The following is a 22,068-nucleotide window of genomic DNA, read 5'->3' on the forward strand; positions in this document are numbered from 1 at the left end:
ATTGTTTGACCGACGTAGTAACAGCCAGACTGACATGGTATCTTGTACACTCCAGGCGCACTAAGCCCTAGATTGTCGTTCACAGGCCCCATGAGCTGTCGAATTTCTGCAGGGGGCCTGAACACTGATGAAATGTTATATCTCTTTAGGAGCCGGCTAATCTTTCCCAACACTGTACCAAAGAAAGGCAAAAACACAAGTTTCTTGCTTTCGTCTTCGGTGGTGTTCTCTACTCTGTTGGTGTGTTTCTTGTGTGTCACGCCAGATATAGCCTGTGACACCCGTCCTTGGCTGTACCAGTTTTCTCAGAAGACTTTTCGGAGGTGGCTCAGTTCTAGTGGCAGACTTTCAGCGTCTGAGACGACTTTAGCATGATGGACGAGGGCATTCAGAACGCCATGTTTTTGTGCCGGATGGTTGTGGCTGCGAGCGTGCAGATACCGATCTGTGTGTGTCGGTTTCCTGTGGACACTGTGGCTGAGGTGCCCATTGGTTTTCCGTCGAACAAGGACGTCAAGGAAGGGCAATGCACCATCTGTCTCGACTTCCATCGTAAACTTGAAGTGGCTGTGAATGCTGTTCAGGTGTTCTAAGAATTCTCCCAGTTTTTCACGACCATGGTGTCAGATGATAAAAGTGTCATCGACGCAACAATAAAAGCAACTTGGCTTAGCTGGAGCCGTGTCCAAGGCGATGTCTACACACAATGGAGCAACGCCGGACGGAACACGAGAGGTGCTTACACCTACGCTGTCCAGAAAAATCAGCCGTGGCAGAACACGCACTAGAAAATGGACACCGAATTCTATTCGGCGAAACATCTGTCGTTATGAGGACGAACGGATTTTGGGATAGCGTCTTAAAAGAGGCTATTGAAATAAAAACCTCTGAAAACACCATCAACAAGGACGGCGGTTTGCAACTCAGCACAGCCAGGGACCCGGCCATCGCGAGATTAAAAGAGGCGCGACGGACGCGGGATGAAAACATTACCATATATGACGAGGGAGAGAGCACTAGTGACGACACAGTCAGTAGTGCGGCTATATAACGACGCAGCCACGGCGACACAGCAGTCATTCTTACCACTTGACAATGACTGAAGAGAGCTCGGTCCAAAGCTCGTGGGATTTTAGCACCTGACGCGGCTGGAAGCCCAAGAAAATTTATTCATATCGCCGCGAAACCATGCATTCTTACATGGTTTCTTCCTATTCCATTTGTATATGGAGTGCAGAAAGAATGATCGTCTGAATGCCTCTGTGCATGCAGTAATCATTCTAATCTTATCCTCATGATCCCGATGTGAGATCTATGTAGGGAGTTGTAGTATATTCATAGATTTGTCATTTAAAACCAGTTCTTGAAACACTGTTAATAGATTTTCTCATTATAGTTTACGTCTGTCTTCAAGAGACTTGCATTTCTGTTCCTTAAGTATCTCTGTGACTCTCTCCCACAGATTGAACAAATCTCTGGCCATTCGAGCTGCCTCTCTGTGTGTGTGTCCAATATTCCCTGTCAATCCTATTTGGTATGGATCCCATACACTTGAGCAATTTTCTAAAACGGGTTTCATGGGTGATCTGTAAGCAATCTCCTTTTGTAGACTGATTGCATTACCCCAGTGTTCTACCAATAAACCGAAGTCCACCACCTGCATTACCCACAACTGAGCCTATATGATCATTCCATTTCATATCCCTACAAAGTGTTAGACACAGGTATTTGTATGAGTTGGCCGATTCCATTCAGTGACTCATTGATATTATAGTCATAGGATACTAATTTTTTCGTTTTGTTAAGCGCACAGTTTTACGTTTTTGAGCATTTAAAGCAAGTTGCCCGTCTTTGCACCACTTTGAAATCTTATCAAGATCTTACTGAATATTTACGCAGCTTATCCGACAGTGCCTCATTGTAGATAACTGCATCATCTGCAAGATGTCTGAGGTTACTGTTAATATTGTCTGCAAGGTCATTAATATACAACATGAACAGCAAGGGTCCAAACAGAATAGAATACAATACAATAGACAGGAATGAACTACACAATTGTTGTTAACAGCAACATTTTAGACGTCTTTTGGCACTGGAGAACACAAACACGGCAAATTCACCATCCGAGAATTTAAATATTGTGATGGTGCTTTGAAATTCAGCCACGAGGTGGTAGCTGAACGACGCTAACAGGTGATAGGGGAACAAAAGTGGCTTCACAAAGCGATTTTAGCTTTTGTCGCATGGCTGAAAGTGAAGGTATTCGAGGAGCGCCAGAGTTTTTCGACACGCACCTTCGGTAACGCCATTAGAGTAGCGGCCAAGTGGCATCACATTTGTTGCAAGTGTTAACTTCTGGTGCACAATAGAAATGTAAAACTAGTTTAAAAATATTGTTTCTAACTGTAATATCTTTAGTACATATTCTTTGTAATTTTCGAACTTCGTCAGCAAATGTCGAAACTCTTTGGTTCAGCTGGCTGTCACCGTAGAGGAAGTGGGTTGTTTTGGTTTAGTGTAAACCGGCTCTGTACTGTGTAGTAAAGACGGTGGCAGAATGTTTAGTGGTACATAAAACCAAATGAAATGTGTATAAAAGACGCTTAATTCTTTTTGGCCACCTGCCGTCGTATTCTTTTAGGTATATCATTAGCGTCGTAGATTTGTTTATTATGTAAGTGACAATGACATATGTTGACCTACTGCAAAGTGACAGGGTTTGTTGACACCATTTGTTATGATTCAGTGACTGCTCCTTTTGGAAAAATGTCGGAAACCAACCCAGGGAACCCGGTAGCGGAAGAAGATGTACAGGAGCTTAGAGCCAGAATGAAACTAATTGCTGATGCGGACCCATCTCAGTACCATAATTCCTTTTCACTGATGAGATATCTTCGAGCTTTCAAAACTGTAGACGCAGCCTTTCAGGTATAGAATTTTGAGTCGTTTTTTGACAGCTGTGATAACTGCCATTGCTTAATTACAGTGTCACTTTGCTCTAGAATGATGATGGTTCCGCTTGCCGAGACTTTGTTGACAGACCTGTGTTACTTTTAAATGGTATTTTCTGTTTGTAGCTGTAGGTATTAGTAAAGAAATTATAATATGTGTTACATTAAAACCAGAAACTATTATGAAATTAGAATACACCTTGTGTGTTACTGATATGTTAGAAAGACCAGAGGTCTATTGGCTTTTAAATGATGAAATATTGTCATTTGGGATTTTCTGTGACTTACGCAAGGCTTTGATTGTGTCCGAATTCAGTTAGGCTGTTTGGGTAATGTTGTGTTGTTGTCTTCAGCCCGAAGAATGGTTGGATGTAGCCTTCCATGCTACTCCGAATTACTACTGCAACTTCCATCATTGTGAATATCCTTACCGTATTCATCTCTTGGTCTCCATCGACAATTTTTACCACATACACTTCCCTCCAGTACTAAATTCTGATCCCTTGATGCCTCGGAATGTTTCCTATCAACTAATCCCTTCTTCTAGTCAGGTGGTGCCACAAATTTTTCTCCCCAGCTCTATTCAGTACATCTTCATTAGTTATGTGATCTACCCACCTAAACTTCAGCATTTTTCTGTAGCACCACTTTTCAAAAGCTTCTAGTCTACTCTTGTCCAATCTGTTTATCATCCATGTTTCACTTCCGTACATGGCTGCACTCTGTACAAATACTTTTTATTTTATATCCTCCCTACTTCAGCTATCATCAGTCATTTTAATGCCCTGAATAACAAAACTCATCTACTATTTCAAGTGTCTTCTCTCCCAATTTAATTCCCTCAGCATCACCTGATTTAATTTGACTACATTCTGTTCTCTTTGTTTTGCTTTTGGTGATTTTCATCTTATATCCTCCTTTCAAGACCCCATCTGGCTGCCCTCCCGAGTCCTTTGCTGTCTCTGATAGGATTACAATGTCATTGACATTCCTCAAAGTTTTTATTGCTTCTCCATGAAATTGAATTCCTACTCCAAATTTGCTTGCTAAATGTGCAGATTGAATAACATCAGGGATAGGCTGTAATCCCTGTCTCACTCCCTTCTCAACCACTGCTTCCCTTTCATACACCTCAACTCATAACTGCCGTCTTTTTTCTGTACAATTGTAAATAGCCTTTTGCTCCTGGTATTTTACTCCTGCTGTCTTCAGAATTTCAAAGAGAATATTCCAGTCAACATTGTCAAAAGCCTTCTCTAAGTATGCAAATTCTATGCACATAGGTTTGCCTTTCCTTAACCTATCTTCTAAGATAAGTCATAGGGTCAATGTTGCCTCTTGTGTTCCCACATTTCTCCAGAATTTAAACTGATCTTCCCCGAGGTCAGCTGCTACCAGTTTTTGATTCTTCTGTGAAACATTCATGTAAGGATTTTGCAGCCAAGCCTTATTAAACTGATTCACACCTTTCAGCACCTGTTATCTTTAGAATTGGATATATTACATGTTTCTTAAAGTTGAAGGGTATTTCACCTTTCTCATACATCTTGCACACCAGATGCAAGAGTTTTCTCATGAGTGGCTTTCCCAAGGCTATCAGAAGTTCTGATGGAATGTTGTCTGCTCCCTGAGCCTTGTTTTAACTTAGGACATTCAGTGCTCTGTCAGATTTTTCTCACAATACTGTATCTCCCATCTCATCTTCATCTATGTCCTCTTTTATGTATCTTCGCATAGTGAAATATACTTCTAAATCCTTACATTTGTTCTATAGCCATTCCTGCTAACCCATTTTGCACTTCCTGCCAATCTCATTTTTTTAAACATTCGCATCCCCCTTTGCCTGCTTCATTTGCTGCATTTTTATATTTTCTCCTTTCATCAGTTAAATTCATTATCCCCTGTTAAACCAACAATTTCTACTAGGCCTTGTCTTTTTATCTGTTTGACCCTCTGTTGCTTTCACTATTTTATCCCTTGAGTTCGAGTAATATGAATAGTCAAATAAGGTCACAACATCCTCTGTATCAAGAAAAATGAATCGACAGTCTGCAGGATTCGATCATGAACTATTCTTCTGTGATAACAATCTACCTTTTTATATCATTCAGCAACTAGGATTGGTTCTTCATACATGTGATAGTCATTATTTTTAAACAAAGTGAAAAAACCTCTATGGTCAAAGCAGTGAATGATGTTTTTGCTAGTTATTTAGTGGTCTGCATGAAATAAATAGCTGTTAACTTTAGAATAAAAAAACTAGCTCATTCAGTTTTGTGTTTTCATAAGTATCTCACCTCGTATTATCGTAATTTATCAACAATAAATAATACACGGCATGGTGGACACTTTGATGTAAATTTAAACTGAAAAAACAGTATGCCAGACTTGCTAACACATGTAAATACAGCTTCTTTTGCCATTATAACAACTGGCAATTTTGGGAACACAGAATTAAGTAAGTTAACATTCAGGTGGTGTCACACAAGATATTATCCTGTGGTAACTGCTCACTTAGGCAAAAGTAATCACTGAATGAAGTAAATTAGTTTTTATTAGTTGATTAGCAGAAGTGGCCACACATTCCAGATTAGAGTAAACGATATGCCTACCAGTGTCGCAACTCAAGCTCGTATTTTTTGACACATTGGACCCAGGAAGGACTGCAGGAAGTGAATGAGAAGATACGAATATAGCACCAGAAAACATCCTAGTACCCCACAGCCAACAGGAGACACTACGGACGCCAGGTGCCAGGGAGAAGAAGACACAGAAGACTGGTATCTCATATCCTGCTTGAACCACTGGCACAATGCCAGTTTTCAAGAAACCAGTGGTAACATGTGCAGGGCGACGTGTAAAATTTAATCTGGGATATCGTTAACAGTAGAGGGGGGGGGGGGGGGGAGTGATGTAGCATCGCATTCTGTCCCCGCAAATTCGAGTGTACAGTGCTATATAAACACTCCATGTGGCTGGGGTTTGTTATTGTGTTACTCTTATGTGAGTGATATAAATGATTCTGTGCCGCTCATAACAGTTAATTGTTCATTCTTCCACGCTTGCGAGCTATCCTGTATAGATGTATTTTATGCGGAAATGAATGACCAGTTCTACCAGATACCACAAGTCAAGATACAGAATATAAATGTCGTGCAACAACTCAGCAGTAACAACGAACTTTACAAACAATGATGGGTTCTACAGTGTTTTTGACTTTGTCATCTTAAATTAAAATACATACTGTCATGGACAGTTAACAGGAATTTCCAATACCATACAAAAAGATTTTATTTATTATTGCAAAAGAATTCTTCCATAGTGTAAAATTGGATGTCAAGCAGGTACTTGTATAAATTACAATCTGGAGTGACTGCTCGCACTCCTTGCACCATTCCACTATGCACAGGCTCAAAAAGAAAAATTGTGACATACTTTTTCATTGATGCCTGACTGTTATTGAAAAAGCTGTTTGTGACGAAACCCTCCCAGAACTCAAGCGACACCTTGCTGTTTCACCGGTTAGGTCTATAAGATACAGATAGCAATGTGAACAGATTACAGGATGGAATTGCTGACAAGTTCCTACCTTCAGGAGGCGAAATGTGTAGTACTGCCGGTAGACTCGTATAAAGGTAAAATGGACACACTACAGTACCTCACACTTGGAACTATTAGTTCCTTCGTGGGGGGAGGAGAGGGATGGTTTGAATAGTAAGTGCAAGTCACTCAGTTGCCAGGGTCATAGAGACCCACCTCTTCTCAAATGAATTTTCAATTGATGCAGATAGTAATGTGAGAAGACCAAACATAAAATAATAATCAAAAATAAAGCAGCATGTTAAAGGTAAAAGAGAGTTGGATTGTCTGGGGCATTCATACAAATTGTGTATGGAAAAAATGTTTATCTGTGGATAAAGTACATTATTTCAAAAGTAATTACAAAAACTGTTAAACATTTATCCCACCGTGAGATAAGATGGATCAGTGCCTTCATCGAAAAATGTTTGTAGTTGCATACAGAACCATGATCATACTCAGGCATGCACCTCTTCATCGGAAGCAAATTGATGGCCACAGATGTCTAACTTCAGGGCTCCAAAAGTATGGAAATTGAATGGAGACAGATTGGGACAGTATGAAGAATGTGTAAGGGCTTCAAAACTTCTGCAGTGTAGTTGAAACAATTTTAGTAAGGTGGGGTGGGGGGGGGCGGGGAGAAACTATCCTACAACAAAATGATGCTGTCTGTAAACATTCATGGGCTTTTGTTCTTGATGAAGTGTTTCAGTTTTTGCAAAGTGTCCATGTGCTGCTGTTCTCTGATTGTGGTGCTGTGCTTCAGGAAGTGAATGAGCAACGGGCCCATGCCTTCAAATAAAAAGGTCACCATTACTTTTCTGTAGTCGGTGTGCCTGTTGTTTTGACTATGATATGGTTCTTATTGCTACTCATGCGTGTTCTGTATTATTTGAGCCCGAAGAAAGACTTTCATGGCTGTCAATTTGCTTCAGATGAAGAGGTGCACACTTGGGTACAGTCGTGGTTCTGTAGCAACCACAAACATTTTTCTGTAGATGCATAGAGCATCTTTTCTTGCTGTGAGATAAATGTATTAATAGTTGTGGCAATTGCTTTTCAAATTATAAATTATTTACTGTCCGCCCTCAGTAGCTGAGTGGTCATTGCAATGAAATGTCAGTCCTAAGGGCCTGGATTTGACTCCCGTCTGGGTCGGAGATTTTCTCCACTCAGGGATTGTGTATTGTGTTGTCCTAATCATCATCATTTCATCCTCATTGACGTGAAAGTTGCCGAATTGGCGACAAATCGAAAGACTTGCACCTGGCAAACGGTTTACCCAACAGGAGGCCTTAGTCACATGACATTCATTTTAATGATTTACTTACTCTTTTTCCATCTGTCTTGTTTTCATTTAACTGCTTTTATACATTTAGAATTATGTCAGATTGCACAAAACCATATCTTCCCCCATTCCATTCCATAGAAACTCCATAAAACCATCTAGTTTACCAACATTTTGTGTCTGGATTAATCAAAGTATTCAATGAAACATTCAAATAGTCCTTCAACTATCTGAAGGCAATGTTTTCACAACAAAGAGCATAACCCACTAAAATGAATTTTCACTTTGCAACATGGTGTATATTGATCAGAAACTTCCTGGCATATTAAAACACTGGACTCGACTGCAACTCAAATTAGCAACAGGGTTTGGCTTCTGGTCCAGTGTACAGTTTTAATCTGCCAGGAAATTTCAGCTTGATCCTTTGTCTTCCAGACAAGTACAGGAAGAAGCCCTACGTGTCAAGTTCTTAGTCATCCAGATGCATAGATGCACTCAATACTGTTCTACAGAATAATTTTCTGTAACTCTAGCAGAGGGGAGGGGGGAATTCTGCACAAATGTTGCAGTAAGAATATTTGTCAAGTTCATTACCAGCCATCTTGCAGAAGCCTCTTTAGAGGCTCTGGTGTTCCTACACTTACATCCAAGTAGTGTCGTATTTAACAGTGTCAATTTAGCACCATAAAATCCACAAGTATGATACCAGAGGTAAAAACGGTTACCATGTGCAGCATTCATTTTCATCTAGGTTTTGGAATGGAACTTTATATTCTGTTGCAAAAATTTAAACATCGGGCTAGAAATAGAAAGTCTGTAGATATTCCCTAAGTAAAAGAGTGCCTTGTTCACTCATCCTTGTATTTTGAAACAAGGATGTAAATTGCATCTTACTCTAATGTTTGTATTGAATAGGCTTTGACTTTGGTGACATATAGAGAGCCGACAGTGTTCTTTGTAAAGTTACGTAAAAGCTTTGCTTGAAGTTAAGATAAAAGGAGCAGGAAGAGGAGTGACCTTTCAAACCATCTCTCTCTCTCTCTCTCTCTCTCTCTCTCTCTGTCTTAGTCATAATGTAAGCATATCATATGTGAATGAACTTGTTGTTGAAGACTCTTTTTACTGATGAGTAATAGTTTCCAGTAGATTGTATAGACAATCATCTAGAACTTTTATCTGCTACCTGCTTTTCTGCAGTTGTAATAAAAGCCGATCAAGAACTGTGCGATGATATCATTGATGGAGAACAGAGTCCCAGTTGTGGCAAGGAGTCTGTTGCCACTTAAGTTATATTTTCCACCTGTACTGTCCATTACATTCAGGTCTTTATACTGTTATCCATCATTACTGGAAAAGTTACAAAATTCTTAATCAACTTGAGTCTGACAGAGTGCCTGTTAATGTAATTGCCTTACTTGCTGAGGAACTGGACGACTTTCATTTGGGAGCGGAGAGGCCGAAATCCATGACGAAAACCCCCGGAGTTAAATTTTCCATGATTCCCCTCGTTCACTGAGAGGAAGAGCCGGGACATTTTCTTTGAAAAAAGAATGCAGCCAGCTTCCTGTTCAGAGGTTGGTTGTTTGCAAATCATTAACAGTGATATTGCATATGTGTGCTTAACAGAACAATAAACTGTAATTAACAGTTAACTGGGAGATTAAAGAAGGTTAACAGTTTCCATCACAGCATTTGGCCACACAGTTTTCAAATAGCATGCATTACAGTCTAAAAGTGTATTGTGGAAGGACACAGTACAGTCCTAACTGTATTATTTAAATAGTCTGCTACTGCACAGTTTATATTATTTAAAAGGTATGCTTTAACTGATGTTTTAATTTGTGGATTTTAATTCTCTCTTTCATTTACTTGATGTAGTTTAGATTGTTTCCCTGGTAGAAAAAAGTTTTTTTTTTTTTTCCTCAATATGCGTAAGTTAAGTCTGGCTCTTGTTTCGTCATCATGAACAGTGGTATTGATGTAATAATTACTAGTTTTTTCTTAATGTATGTAATGGATTGTTAGGTGTCCTCAGATCTACACAAATTCTTAAATAGATTTGTACTATGAGCTCGATTATTTCTCTGCTTATTATGTTTATTGGACTTTTGTGTATTATGAATATAGTGTACTTTATCATCAAAAAATTAACATACCAAAGGGCTGATTGTACATAGAAATATTATGCAACTGTGAAGCACTGACTGTTACATAGTAATGACAGGACTGTGGGGGCATAACATGTTGATAACATTCTCTTTGCTAGTATACTTCTGTACTAATATCACTTCACATACATTACATCTACATCTATATTGTGCAAAACACTGTGAGGTGCCTGGCAGAGGGGACGTCCCATTGTACCAGTTAGGGTTCTTCCTGTTCCATTCAAGTGTTTGAATGCCTATGTGCATGCAGTAATTATTCTAGTCTTATCCTCATGATCCCTGTGTTAGCGATATGTAAGGAGTTGTAGTATATCCATAGAGTAACTGTTTAAAGCCGATTTCTGGAACTTTGTTAATAGACTTTCTTGAGATAATTTACTTGAGATAATTTACACCTGTCTTCAAGAATTGGCCAGTTCTGTTCCTTCAGTATCACTGTGACACTCTACCATGGATTAAACAAACCCGTGACCATTTGTGCTGCCTTTCTCTGTGTACATTCAGTATCCCGTTAGTCCTATCTGATATGAATCCTACACATGTGAGCAATATTCTGTAACCTGTCACAAAAGTGATTTGTAAGGAATCTCTTTTGTAGATTGATTCCATTTCCCTAATAATGTACCAATAAACTGAAGGCTACCACCTGCTTTACCCACAACTGAACCTACGTGCTCATTACAATTCATATCCATAGAAAGTGTTACACCAAGGTATTTGTTTGAGTTGGCAGATTCCAGCAGTGGCTCATTGATATTATTGTCACAGGATACTATGTTTTATCATTTCGTGAAGCACAAAATTTTACATTTCTGAACATTTAAAGTAAGTGGCCAATCTCTGCACCACGTTGAAATCTTACTGAGCTTTGTCTGAATATTTATGCAGCTTCTCTCAGATAGTACATCATCATAGAGATAATTGCATCATCTGCAAAAAGTCTGAGGTTACTATTAATATTGTCTGCAAGATCATGAACATACAAAATAATCAGTGAGGGCGTCCTGGGACCTCTGCTGTTCCTGATCTATATAAATGACCTGGGTGACAATCTGAGCAGTTCTCTTAGGTTGTTCGCAGATGATGCTGTAATTTACCGACTAGTAAGGTCATCCGAAGACCAGTATCCGTTGCAAAGCGATTTAGAAAAGATTGCTGTATGGTGTGGCAGGTGGCAGTTGATGCTAAATAACGAAAAGTGTGAGGTGATCCACATGAGTTCCAAAAGAAATCCGTTGGAATTCGATTACTTGATAAATAGTACAATTCTCAAGGCTGTCAATTGAACTAAGTACCTGGGTGTTAAAATAATGAACAACTTCAGTTGGAAAGACCACATAGATAATATTGTGGGGAAGGCGAGCCAAACGTTGCGTTTCATTGGCAGGACACTTAGAAGATGCAACAAGTCCACTAAACAGACAGCTTACACTACACTCGTTCGTCCTCTGTTAGAATATTGCTGCGCGGTGTGGGATCCTTACCAGGTGGGATTGACGGAGGACATCGAAAGGGTACAAAACAGGGCAGCTCGTTTTGTATTATCACGTAGTAGGGGAGAGACTGTGGCAGATATGACACGCGAATTGGGATGGAAGTCATTAAAGCAAAGACGTTTTTAGTCGCGGCGAGATCTACTTACGAAATTTCAGTCACCAACTTTCTCTTCTGAATGCGAAAATATTTTGTTGAGCCCAACCTACATAGGTAGGAATGATCATCAAAATAAAATAATAGAAATCAGAGCTCGAACAGATAGGTTTAGGTGTTCATTTTTCCCGCGCGCTGTTCGGGAGTGGAATGGTAGAGAGATAGTATGATTGTGGTTCGACGAACCCTCTGCCAGGCACTTAAATGTGAATTGCAGAGTAGTCATGTAGATGTAGATGGATCCAACACACATCCCTAGAGCACACCTGAAGTTACTTCATCTGACAATGACTCTCCATCCAAGATAACATGCTGTGTCCTCCCTACCAAAAAGTCTACAATCCGGTCACAAATTTCACTTGATACCCCATATGATCATACTTTGGACAATAAGCGAAGGTGCGGTACTGAGTCAAACACTTTTCAGAAATCAAGAAACAGTGCATCTACGAGTGCCTGGTTGCCTTGATCCAAAGCTTTCAGTGTCGTGTGAGGAAAGGCAAGTAGAGTTTCACATGACCTGTGATTTTGAAATCCATGCTGGTTGGCATTGAGGAGGCCATTCTATTCAAGTTACCTGATTATGTTTGAGCCCAGAATATGTTTTAAGATTCTTCAATGAATCCATGCCAAGGATATTGGATGTTAGTTTTGTGGATCACTTTTACCATCCTTCTTGTAGATAGGGGTGACCTGTGCCTTTTTTCAAGAACTGGGCACAGTTCTTTGTCCAAGAGATATGTTGTTGTTGTTGTGGTCTTCAGTCCTGAGACTGGTTTGATGCAGCTCTCAATGCTACTCTATCCTGTGCAAGCTTCTTCATCTCCCAGTACTTACTGCAACCTACGTCCTTCTGAATCTGCTTAGTGTATTCATCTCTTGGTCTCCCTCTACGATTTTTACCCTCCACGCTGCCCTCCAATGCTAAATTTGTGATTCCTTGATGCCTCAAAACATGTCCTACCAACCGATCCCTTCTTCTAGTCAAGTTGTGCCACAAACTTCTCTTCTCCCCAATCCTATTCAATACCTCCTCATTAGTTATGTGGTCTACCCACCTTATCTTCAGCATTCTTCTGTAGCACCACATTTCGAAAGCTTCTATTCTCTTCTTGTCCAAACTAGTTATCGTCCATGTTTCACTTCCATACATGGCTACACTCCATACAAATACTTTCAGAAACGACTTCCTGACACTTACATCTATGCTCGATGTTAACAAATATCTCTTCTTCAGAAACGATTTCCTTGCCATTGCCAGTCTACATTTTATATCCTCTCTACTTCGACCATCATCAGTTATTTTTCTCCCCAAATAGCAAAACTCCTTTACTACTTTAAGTGTCTCATTTCCTAATCTAATTCCCTCAGCATCACCCGATTTAATTTGACTACATTCCATTATTCTTGTTTAGCTTTTGTTGATGTTCATCTTATACCCTCCTTTCAAGACACTGTCCATTCCGTTCAACTGCTCTTCCAAGTCCTTTGCTGTCTCTGACAGAATTACAATGTCATCGGCGAACCTCAAAGTTTTTACTTCTTCTCCATGAATTTTAATACCTACTCTGAATTTTTCTTTTGTTTCCTTTACTGCTTGCTCAATATACAGATTGAATAACATTGGGGAGAGGCTACAACCCTGTCTCACTCCTTTCCCAACCACTGCTTCCCTTTCATGCCCCTCGACTCTTATAACTGCCATCTGGTTTCTGTACAAATTGTAAATAGCCTTTCGCTCCCTGTATTTTACCCCTGCCACCTTCAGAATTTGAAAGAGAGTATTCCAGTTAACATTGTCAAAAGCTTTCTCTAAGTCTACAAATGCTAGAAACGTAAGTTTTCCTTTTCTTAATCTTTCATCTAAGATAAGTCGTAAGGTTAGTATTGCCTCACGTGTTCCAACATTTCTACGGAATCCAAACTGATCTTCCCCGAGGTCCCCTTCTACCAGTTTTTCCATTCGTCTGTAAAGAATTCGCGTTAGTATTTTGCAGCTGTGACTTATTAAACTGATAGTTGGATAATTTTCACATCTGTCAACACCTGCTTTCTTTGGGATTGGAATTATTATATGCTTCTTGAAGTCTGAGGGTATTTCGCCTGTCTCATACATCTTGCTCACCGGATGGTAGAGTTTTATCATGACTGGCTCTCCCAAGGCCATCAGTAGTTCTAATGGAATGTTGTCCACTCCTGGTGCCTTGTTTCGACTCAGGTCTTTCAATGCTCTGTCAAACTCTTCATGCAGTATCTTATCTCCCATTTCGTCTTCATCTACATCGTCTTCCATTTCCATAATATTGTCCTCAAGTACATCGCCCTTGTATAAACCCTCTATATACTCCTTCCACCTTTCTGCCTTCCCTTCTTTGCTTAGAACTGGGTTGCCATCTGAGCTCTTGATATTCATACAAGTGGTTCTCTTCTCTCCAAAGGTCTCTTTAATTTTCCTGTAGGCAGTATCTATCTTAACCCTAGTGAGACAAGCCTCTACATCCTTACATTTGTCCTCTAGCCATCCCTGCTTAGCAATTTTGCACTTCCTGTCGATCTCATTTTTGAGACGTTTGTATTCCTTTTTGCCTGCTTCATTTACTGCATTTTTAAATTTTCTCCTTTCATCAATTACATTCAATATTTCTTCTGTTACCCAAGGATTTCTATTAGCCCTCGTCTTTTTACCTACTTGATCGTCTGCTGCCTTCACTACTTCATCCCTCAGAGCTACCCATTCTTCTTCTACTGTATTTCTTTCCCCCATTCCTGTCAATTGTTCCCTTATGCTCTCCCTGAAACTCTGTACAACCTTTGGTTCTTTCAGTTTATCCAGGTCCCATCTCCTTAAATTCCCACCTTTTTGCAGTTTCTTCAGTTTCAATCTGCAGTTCATAACCAATAGATTGTGGTCAGAATCCACATCTGCCCCTGGAAATGTCTTACAATTTAAAACCTGGTTCCTAAATCTCTGTCTTACCATTATATAATCTATCTGATACCTTTTAGTATCTCCAGGATTCTTCCAGGTATACAACCTTCTTTTATGATTCTTGAACCAAGTGTTAGCTATGATTAAGTTATGCTCTGTGCAAAATTCTACAAGGCGGCTTCCTCTTTCATTTCTTCCCCCCAATCCATATTCACCTACTATGTTTCCTTCTCTCCCTTTTCCTACTGATGAATTCCGGTCACCCATGACTATTAAATTTTCGTCTCCCTTCAATACCTGAATAATTTCTTTTATCTCGTCATACATTTCATCTATTTCTTCATCATCTGCAGAGCTAGTTGGCATATAAACTTGTACTACTGTAGTAGGCATGGGCTTTGTGCCTATCTTGGCCACAATAATGCGTTCACTATGCTGTTTGTAGTAGCTAACCCGCACTCGTATTTTTTTATTCATTATTAAACCTACTCCTGCATTACCCCTATTTGATTTTGTATTTATAACCCTGTAATCACCAGACCAAAAGTCTTGTTCCTCCTGCCACCGAACTTCACTAATTCCCTCTATATCTAACTTTAACCTATCCATTTCCCATTTTAAATTTTCTAACCCACCTGCCCGATTAAGGGATCTGACATTCCACGCTCCGATCCGTAGAACGCCAGTTTTCTTTCTCCTGATAACGACGTCCTCTTGAGTAGTCCCTGCCCGGAGATCCGAATGGGGGACTATTTTACCTCCGGAATATTTTACCCAAGAGGATGCCATCATCATTTAATCATACAGTAAAGCTGCATGTCCTCGGGAAAAAATACGGCTGTAGTTTCCCCTTGCTTTCAGCCGTTCACAGTACCAGCACAGCAAGGCCGTTTTGGTTAATGTTACAAGGCCAGATCAGTCAATCATCCAGACTGTTGCCCCTGCAACTACTGAAAAGGCTGCTGCCCCTCTTCAGGAAGCACATGTTTGTCTGGCCTCTCAACAGATACCCCTCCATTGTGGTTGCACCTACGGTACGGCCATCTGTATCGCTGAGGCACGCAAGCCTCCCCACCAACGGCAAGGTCCATGGTTCATGGGGGGGCCAAGATATATACGCTAGATTATAGTTAGAAGAGGGGCTAACTTGGTTGCAAATTTAGTATGGAATCTGACAGGGATTCCATTGGGGCATGGAGCTTTGTCCAATTTTAATGATTTCAGCTGTTTCTCAACACCACTGACATTAAGGCCTATCTCATAAATCTTTTCAGTGGCACGAAGATTAAATTGGGGCAATTCTCTTGGGTTTTCCAATGTAAAGGAACATTTCAAAATGGAATTAAGCGTTTCAGCTTTGTTGCTATCCTCAGTTTCAGTTCTTGCCCCATTCACTAGGGACTGAACACTAACTTTGGTTTTGACATGCGACCAAAAGTTATTTGGCTTTTGTGAAATGTCATTTATCAGTATTCTGATACAGTAGTCATTGAAGGCATCATGCATTGCTCTCTTTGAATGCCAAACACATTTCATTCATCTCTCTTTCTATAGCCCTACACTTTGTTTTAGACCTATAATGCAGTAATCTCTGTTTCTTTAGAAGTGTCTTTACAATGACTGAGCGCCATATAGGTTCCTTCCCTCAATGAACTGTTCTACTGGGTACATATCTATCCAGTGTGTGGTCAACTATTCTTTTACACTTGAGACAGAGTTCATGTACATGCTCCCGACCTGTGCTGAAAGTTTCAAGTTCCTCATGGATGAGATATGACATTAAATACACATACCTAAAAATGTTACATTTGTTACACTCCTATGGAATTATCAGGTACATGTAACATTACAGTTTTACACTTACAATGATTACCAAGCGAGGTGGCACAGTGGTTAGCACACTAGACTCGCATTCGGGAGGACGACGATTCAAACCTGTGTCCGGCCATCCTGATTTAGGTTTTTTGTGATTTCCCTAAATTACTTCAGACAAATTCTGGGGTGGTTCCTTTAAAAGGGCTCATCCTACTTACTTCCCTATCCTTTCCTAATCTGATGGGACCGATGACCTCACTGTTTGGTCCCCTGCCCCAAATCAATCGTCCAATCAACTTCCAAAGACTGGTGTATCAATCTGAAATAGGGTTCGCATTGAAAACTATAAACCAAAATTAAACAGGCCTGTCTTTCATAATTTAATCTTTTTGTGTAATTTGGTTAAGGAAAATGAACACTGTTATACACAAGTTACTAAATGCTCCTCAGTATCTACTATTGTAACTCATTCCAAAGAACAACACAGTTTGGAGTACCATTAAATTACGTCAGTCTCAGTGAAGATGCTAACAATCCCAAATCTACATTTAATGCCACCTGTTTGTTTATTTGTGTGACGGTAAGACAAGGGTCATAAATTGGGCCTTCAACCAACAAATGGGATAAAGATTGTGGAGCCATTCCTTTTCCATAGATTCATTGAACTCCTCAATATTTTAAGATGGACAACCATGGAACGAAGAAAACTTTTGTCTCTCAACTGCTCTCCTTGGATGTTGTCAAGTTAGTGAAACTCCCTGGCAGATTAAAACTGTGCTGGAACATGATTCAGACATGGTACTTTTGCCTTTCGCAGGTAAGTACTCTACTGACTGAGCTGTAACTTAGTAGAGTTATTTGCCTACGAAAGGCAAATGTGCCAGCTTCAAGTCCTGGTGTGGAACACAGTTTTAATCTTCCAGGTAGATAAAATCAGTGCACACTCAGCTGCCAAGTGAAAATTCCTTCTGAAGTCAAGAGAATGTTTTAGATAAGTTTTCATCAAGATTCTTGTCAGCTTCATTTTGATATGTCATGTTCTAAACACAGTCACAGTAATGTGCATTAACTGTTGTAAACATTGTCTCACCAGGCTTTCAGATACTAAGCATTTAGGGGTAACACATGCAGCAACGAATACACACGTGCAGTAATTGCAGTCAGGTGCAATGCCATCATGGTCTTCATAGGGGTGAATTTGTTTGGTACAGTGGTGGCTCATCAACTGACCAAACAGTATCATTTCTTGCAAAAGATAATGGAAGATGTTGAGCAAAAAAGTTGTGTGCCTACCCCAACCTGCCTCAGGCTGTTGACTATGCGGTGTTGCTACCTTCAATTAAAACATTATTGACATCAAGGATTGAGCATTCTTGGTTTGTTTTACTCTTTCGCATAACTAGAAACTAGTTCTGCTTCTTCTCCAGACTTACTGAAGTGTGTGTATGTCTCATCTTGGGAACTTCTGTGGTGTCACTTGAAGCCTTCCTCAAAGTTGCGATCAGAATCGGCACTCTCTGGGTGAAGTGCATCACACAGTACAAATTATGTGACATATTTATCTGAAGATTTACTGAGAAACGTGTATTGTTGGACCTGGTTAATCCTCAGCCCTGCTACACTATTAAATCAATCTCGGTTTGACTTGCGAGACTGAGTAGAATTGCCGCTATTCTTATACCAATCGTAAATGCTCAGTAGCTATCTGACGTCTCTCAAAAGTTTCTCAGATTTGACCAATATACGGGAAAACAAAAACACTCTGAACAGTCGCTATATGGTCTCCGGCTGGTTGGATAACAAGTTAAAAACAGAAACAAACACACACAAACACCATTTCAATCATTATAGTAATTTAGCATGCAAAACACAACTGTACTGAATGACAGTAAAGATAACTTCACAATCTATACTTCCAATCAGTCGGAATGGTAATATCAGAACATTACACTTCAAGTTTCCATGGGAATAAAGGGATTCATTATCTTCTATTAGACCTGGCTATGTCTGCTTGGTCCATTAAATTGCACCTCCAACTAGCTAATGATCTATACCCTGCAATGAGTTCGCCTCCTATTCATTACTGCTATACACCACTAGAAAACAAGCAAAGGACAAAGCCAGATTCTACCCTTATACACACTATCACAATTGCAAACTCTTTTACAGCTTTCCGAACAGGCGGAACAACTTTATTGATCATGGTGGATCTGTCACTTCCTCCTCAACACTCGACAGTCTTGAAACGTTACCTCCGCCTCAGAGAGCCCATGACTCCTTTCTTGCATTCCTAAGGGCTGCTGGCGATCTTCAGAAGTACACTCTGTTACACCTCCTCTTCCCAGAGGGCACAAGACTTTCCTCCTACACCCTGCAGGGGCAGTCTAAAGCCTATCGGTTTTGCAAGCTCCAAAGCTTATGTGGAAAACTGTTGTAATGTCCAGGCATTTTTGCCAACCGGCCTGCTGACTGCGATGTATGCACTTCAGTTGGACAATTTCTGCTCCCACTAACATAACATCTCTAGAAGGTGCTGCTTCCTGCCAGTACTTTTCGAAGGTTTCCTTACGATGTGTCCTGGTGAACACCTCACACCGTGGAAACCTCACAGCCCACCTGCTGGGTCCCAACCACAGACTGCTCAGAAGCACTACAGAAATCCTGGCCCCTAGCTCTTGGCTGGGTGATGCCACCAACCCCCAGACACCAGACACCAGAAACCAGTCATGAGATGTGGCTGTCAATATTTTGATACTTGCCTGGCAATATTTTATGCTACTCACCTTTAACAGCTAACTTAAAACAATTTGGTTTGCAGATGACACACATGTAATTGTTACTGATCAGCTCAGGAACTGGACAATATGGCAAATTGTTGAAATCATGTCATAACCTGTGTATGACTGTTGAGGGTTTTATTTTGTTATCGCAGTTTTGACATTTATGCCATTATTGGTGCTTGATTTGCAGGTGTCTTCAACCTGTTTATGAGAAGTTTATAGCAAATTGAGTTCTGTGGAGAAGTTAATAGACTGTCTGTTGACTGCAATACAAGACAGAGTACCCAGTTTATGGCACTCTCTTGTATTATCACCAATGTACGGAATAATATTGTGGGGCAACATGTGACACACTGTATTAACTCGTGTATGTCTCAGTTTAACAATGTTGTCATTGTTACACAGATGACATCTTCTTACTCTTGGAGTTTGTTCTTAAAGTTGATAATGTGTTTAGTGAACATGGGACAGAGGAATTCTGTTTACTTTCTGCCCACATTCTTAGCTGTTGTTAAAAAAGTGTTCTGCACTGTGCAATACATTTGTTTACAATCTTCCGCAAAAGTTGCAGGCCACTAATGATGTACTTCAAATGTGGGGCCATTCTTGTAGCAAACTCTTTCTGTTTCCTGTGGAAGTACTTTATCTTTTGGGGAAATTATTTACTGAAAACCAATGAGTATTTCACACTTGCTTGAATGTCTTGTGAGCTACAAAATTTTTTTGGGAAGGGCAGAGGTTACATTATCTATCCATTCCACAAATTTCATCTGAATAAGCAACTCTTTCATCAATTGGATTTGCAGTTCCTTGTGTTTGCCATGTTTGCACTTAAAATTGTAGAATGTAAGGCCTGCCAGTCATGCAAAACACCATTTTTTCCAAGTTCCCAAACATGTGTCAGCACCACTGTGCCATCACCAGTGGGTTTCCGTTTTATTTCATCCATAATGTGAACATTTTTACTAAATGATTACAAAAATTGTGTGGATATTTAGTTAAAAACAATAATTTGTTTCTTTTTGTTAATACCTATACACTTGGTGTGCTTGATTTTTCAGGATCACTTGTGTATTATTTATTACAGGTAGCTTGTCATCTGCAACCAAATGATGTTGATGAGAAATTTTATTAGGAATTAATCTGTCATCTAAAAGTTATTTAGTTTTTCGCAATATTTCACACCTATATTTGTTTTTACTTACGTTTTCGTATGGCAAGCCCTCTAATTCTCAACATCGTGGTGAGGTGTTGTGATGCACTCATAAATATAACACGTATTTTCACAAATAAGTTCATAAAAGCACTTTGCACTTCACCAAAACTCAGTGTAATTGTGGTTGTTGTGTGTTCCAGTCTAGTCACTGTTCATTTGTTCACCAGTGACTTCAGTGCCAAATTTGAATTTTGTTCACATTTTTCTGTGTGTGTGTGTGTGTGTGTGTGTGTGTGTGTGTGTGTGTGTGTGTGTGTGTGTGTAGACTTTATTTGTTTGTGTTGTCTTTTTCATAATGTTCCTTTAATGTGTTAAATAGTGTGCCCTTGCAGAGTGGTAATGTATACATTTATGACCTGTTTTCCTTCTGCTGTTGCCTTCTGTATGTGGAAGTTTTTCTCAATGGTCTGTTTGCTATATAGGCTGTGGCTGAGTTTTGGTATTCTTAAGTTTGTTTCCATTGTCGTTGGGTGGTGATTGTGGGCTATAAGGTGGCCAGCAACTCTTTCCCTGCCCGTTATTGTATGTTTATTAATGTTGTTTTTTTCAGTGCTGTATCCTTAGTAATTCTATCTTTTATTATTGTTTTGTATTATTTCAATAAGTTCTGTGTGTGTGTGTGTGTGCGTGTGTGCGTGTGTGCGTGTGTGCGTGTGTGCGTGTGTGCGTGTGCTAGCTTGTCAAAGGATTTATTCTGGAAGCTAGCAAGTTTTCTTTCTCTTTTGTTTGTACCTGTTGATGACTCAACACCTCTGCTATTCATGAAGTTCATCTTGCAGTTGTGTACCTGATAGTTCTTTTGCTTTTCTTACAGCTGAAGAATCATCTGGCAAAACATGTAAGAATCTATATATAGTCCGAAAATTATTGCACATAAACGCTGCTGCTTTAACTGATTACATGATGTAGTGATGATGGGGGAAGATGGTAAATGAATTTGTTTAATTTGTATTTAACTTCATTGTTTTGGCTACAGCTTTTTCCCAAGATTTTCTTAATGCAAGATATGAATTCATTGACATATGGGTATTCCTTTTTTAGTACCTCACAAATATGATAAATGACGTACACAATGTAGGTCACATGCCATAACTTACAGAATATTGATTTATTGGAGAATGCAAACAACGTGCAAGAAGGGAAAGCTGCAAGCACCCTTCATGCTCGTTCATATTTTACTGCATCAGGTCACAACACTAAACATGCATTGCTGAAACTTTGTGTTACAGTGGCATCCCTCCCCCACCCCTCCAAACTGTGGGTTTCACATGTTCTTCATTCAGTGGTCCCTCCTGAAATATACAGTACATATCAGTTCTGTTCATCACTGGTTTCATCTAGAATAAAATACCCAGAATTGTCAGCTACTACCTCTCTGATTTGTGACACTTTTTTTTTCTTCTTATATCATTTGCAGGTATAACTTTCTAAAGTACTCTCATTGGGAAATACTTTCTAGTATACTTTTCAAGATAAGTTTCCATAATACGATTGTTGAACATGGAAAGGGTAACACCTTGTCTAGAAATGTCTCCACTATGTCAAAAGAGAATTCATTTATGCTTTTTGAATTTGAAACACCAGTGCCTCACCAATAAACTACAGTCCCCCTATACTGTTGCCACATTGCTGTTCCTTATTCTTGGCGTGCTTTGTCTTTTCCACAAGCTATTGAATGCAATTTCATTACTG

At 39.7% G+C, this 22,068-nt stretch overlaps 1 protein-coding gene across 1 annotated transcript in view; it reads left to right on the forward strand.

The window, feature by feature from the left end:
* The first annotated feature begins 2,465 nt into the window (after positions 1-2,465).
* LOC126198768 (uncharacterized) overlaps positions 2,466-22,068 on the forward strand; it is a 78,987-nt gene continuing 59,384 nt past the window's right edge. Inside the window, exons 1-2 of the mRNA XM_049935327.1 lie at positions 2,466-2,641; positions 2,747-2,928. Of these exons, the coding sequence (XP_049791284.1) occupies positions 2,767-2,928 (162 nt within the window). The 5' untranslated portion in view covers positions 2,466-2,641; positions 2,747-2,766. The remainder of the gene's footprint in view (positions 2,642-2,746; positions 2,929-22,068) is intronic.

This window comes from Schistocerca nitens, chromosome 8 (genome assembly GCF_023898315.1).
Source record: "Schistocerca nitens isolate TAMUIC-IGC-003100 chromosome 8, iqSchNite1.1, whole genome shotgun sequence".
In the NCBI taxonomy this organism is placed as follows: Eukaryota; Metazoa; Arthropoda; class Insecta; order Orthoptera; family Acrididae; genus Schistocerca; species Schistocerca nitens.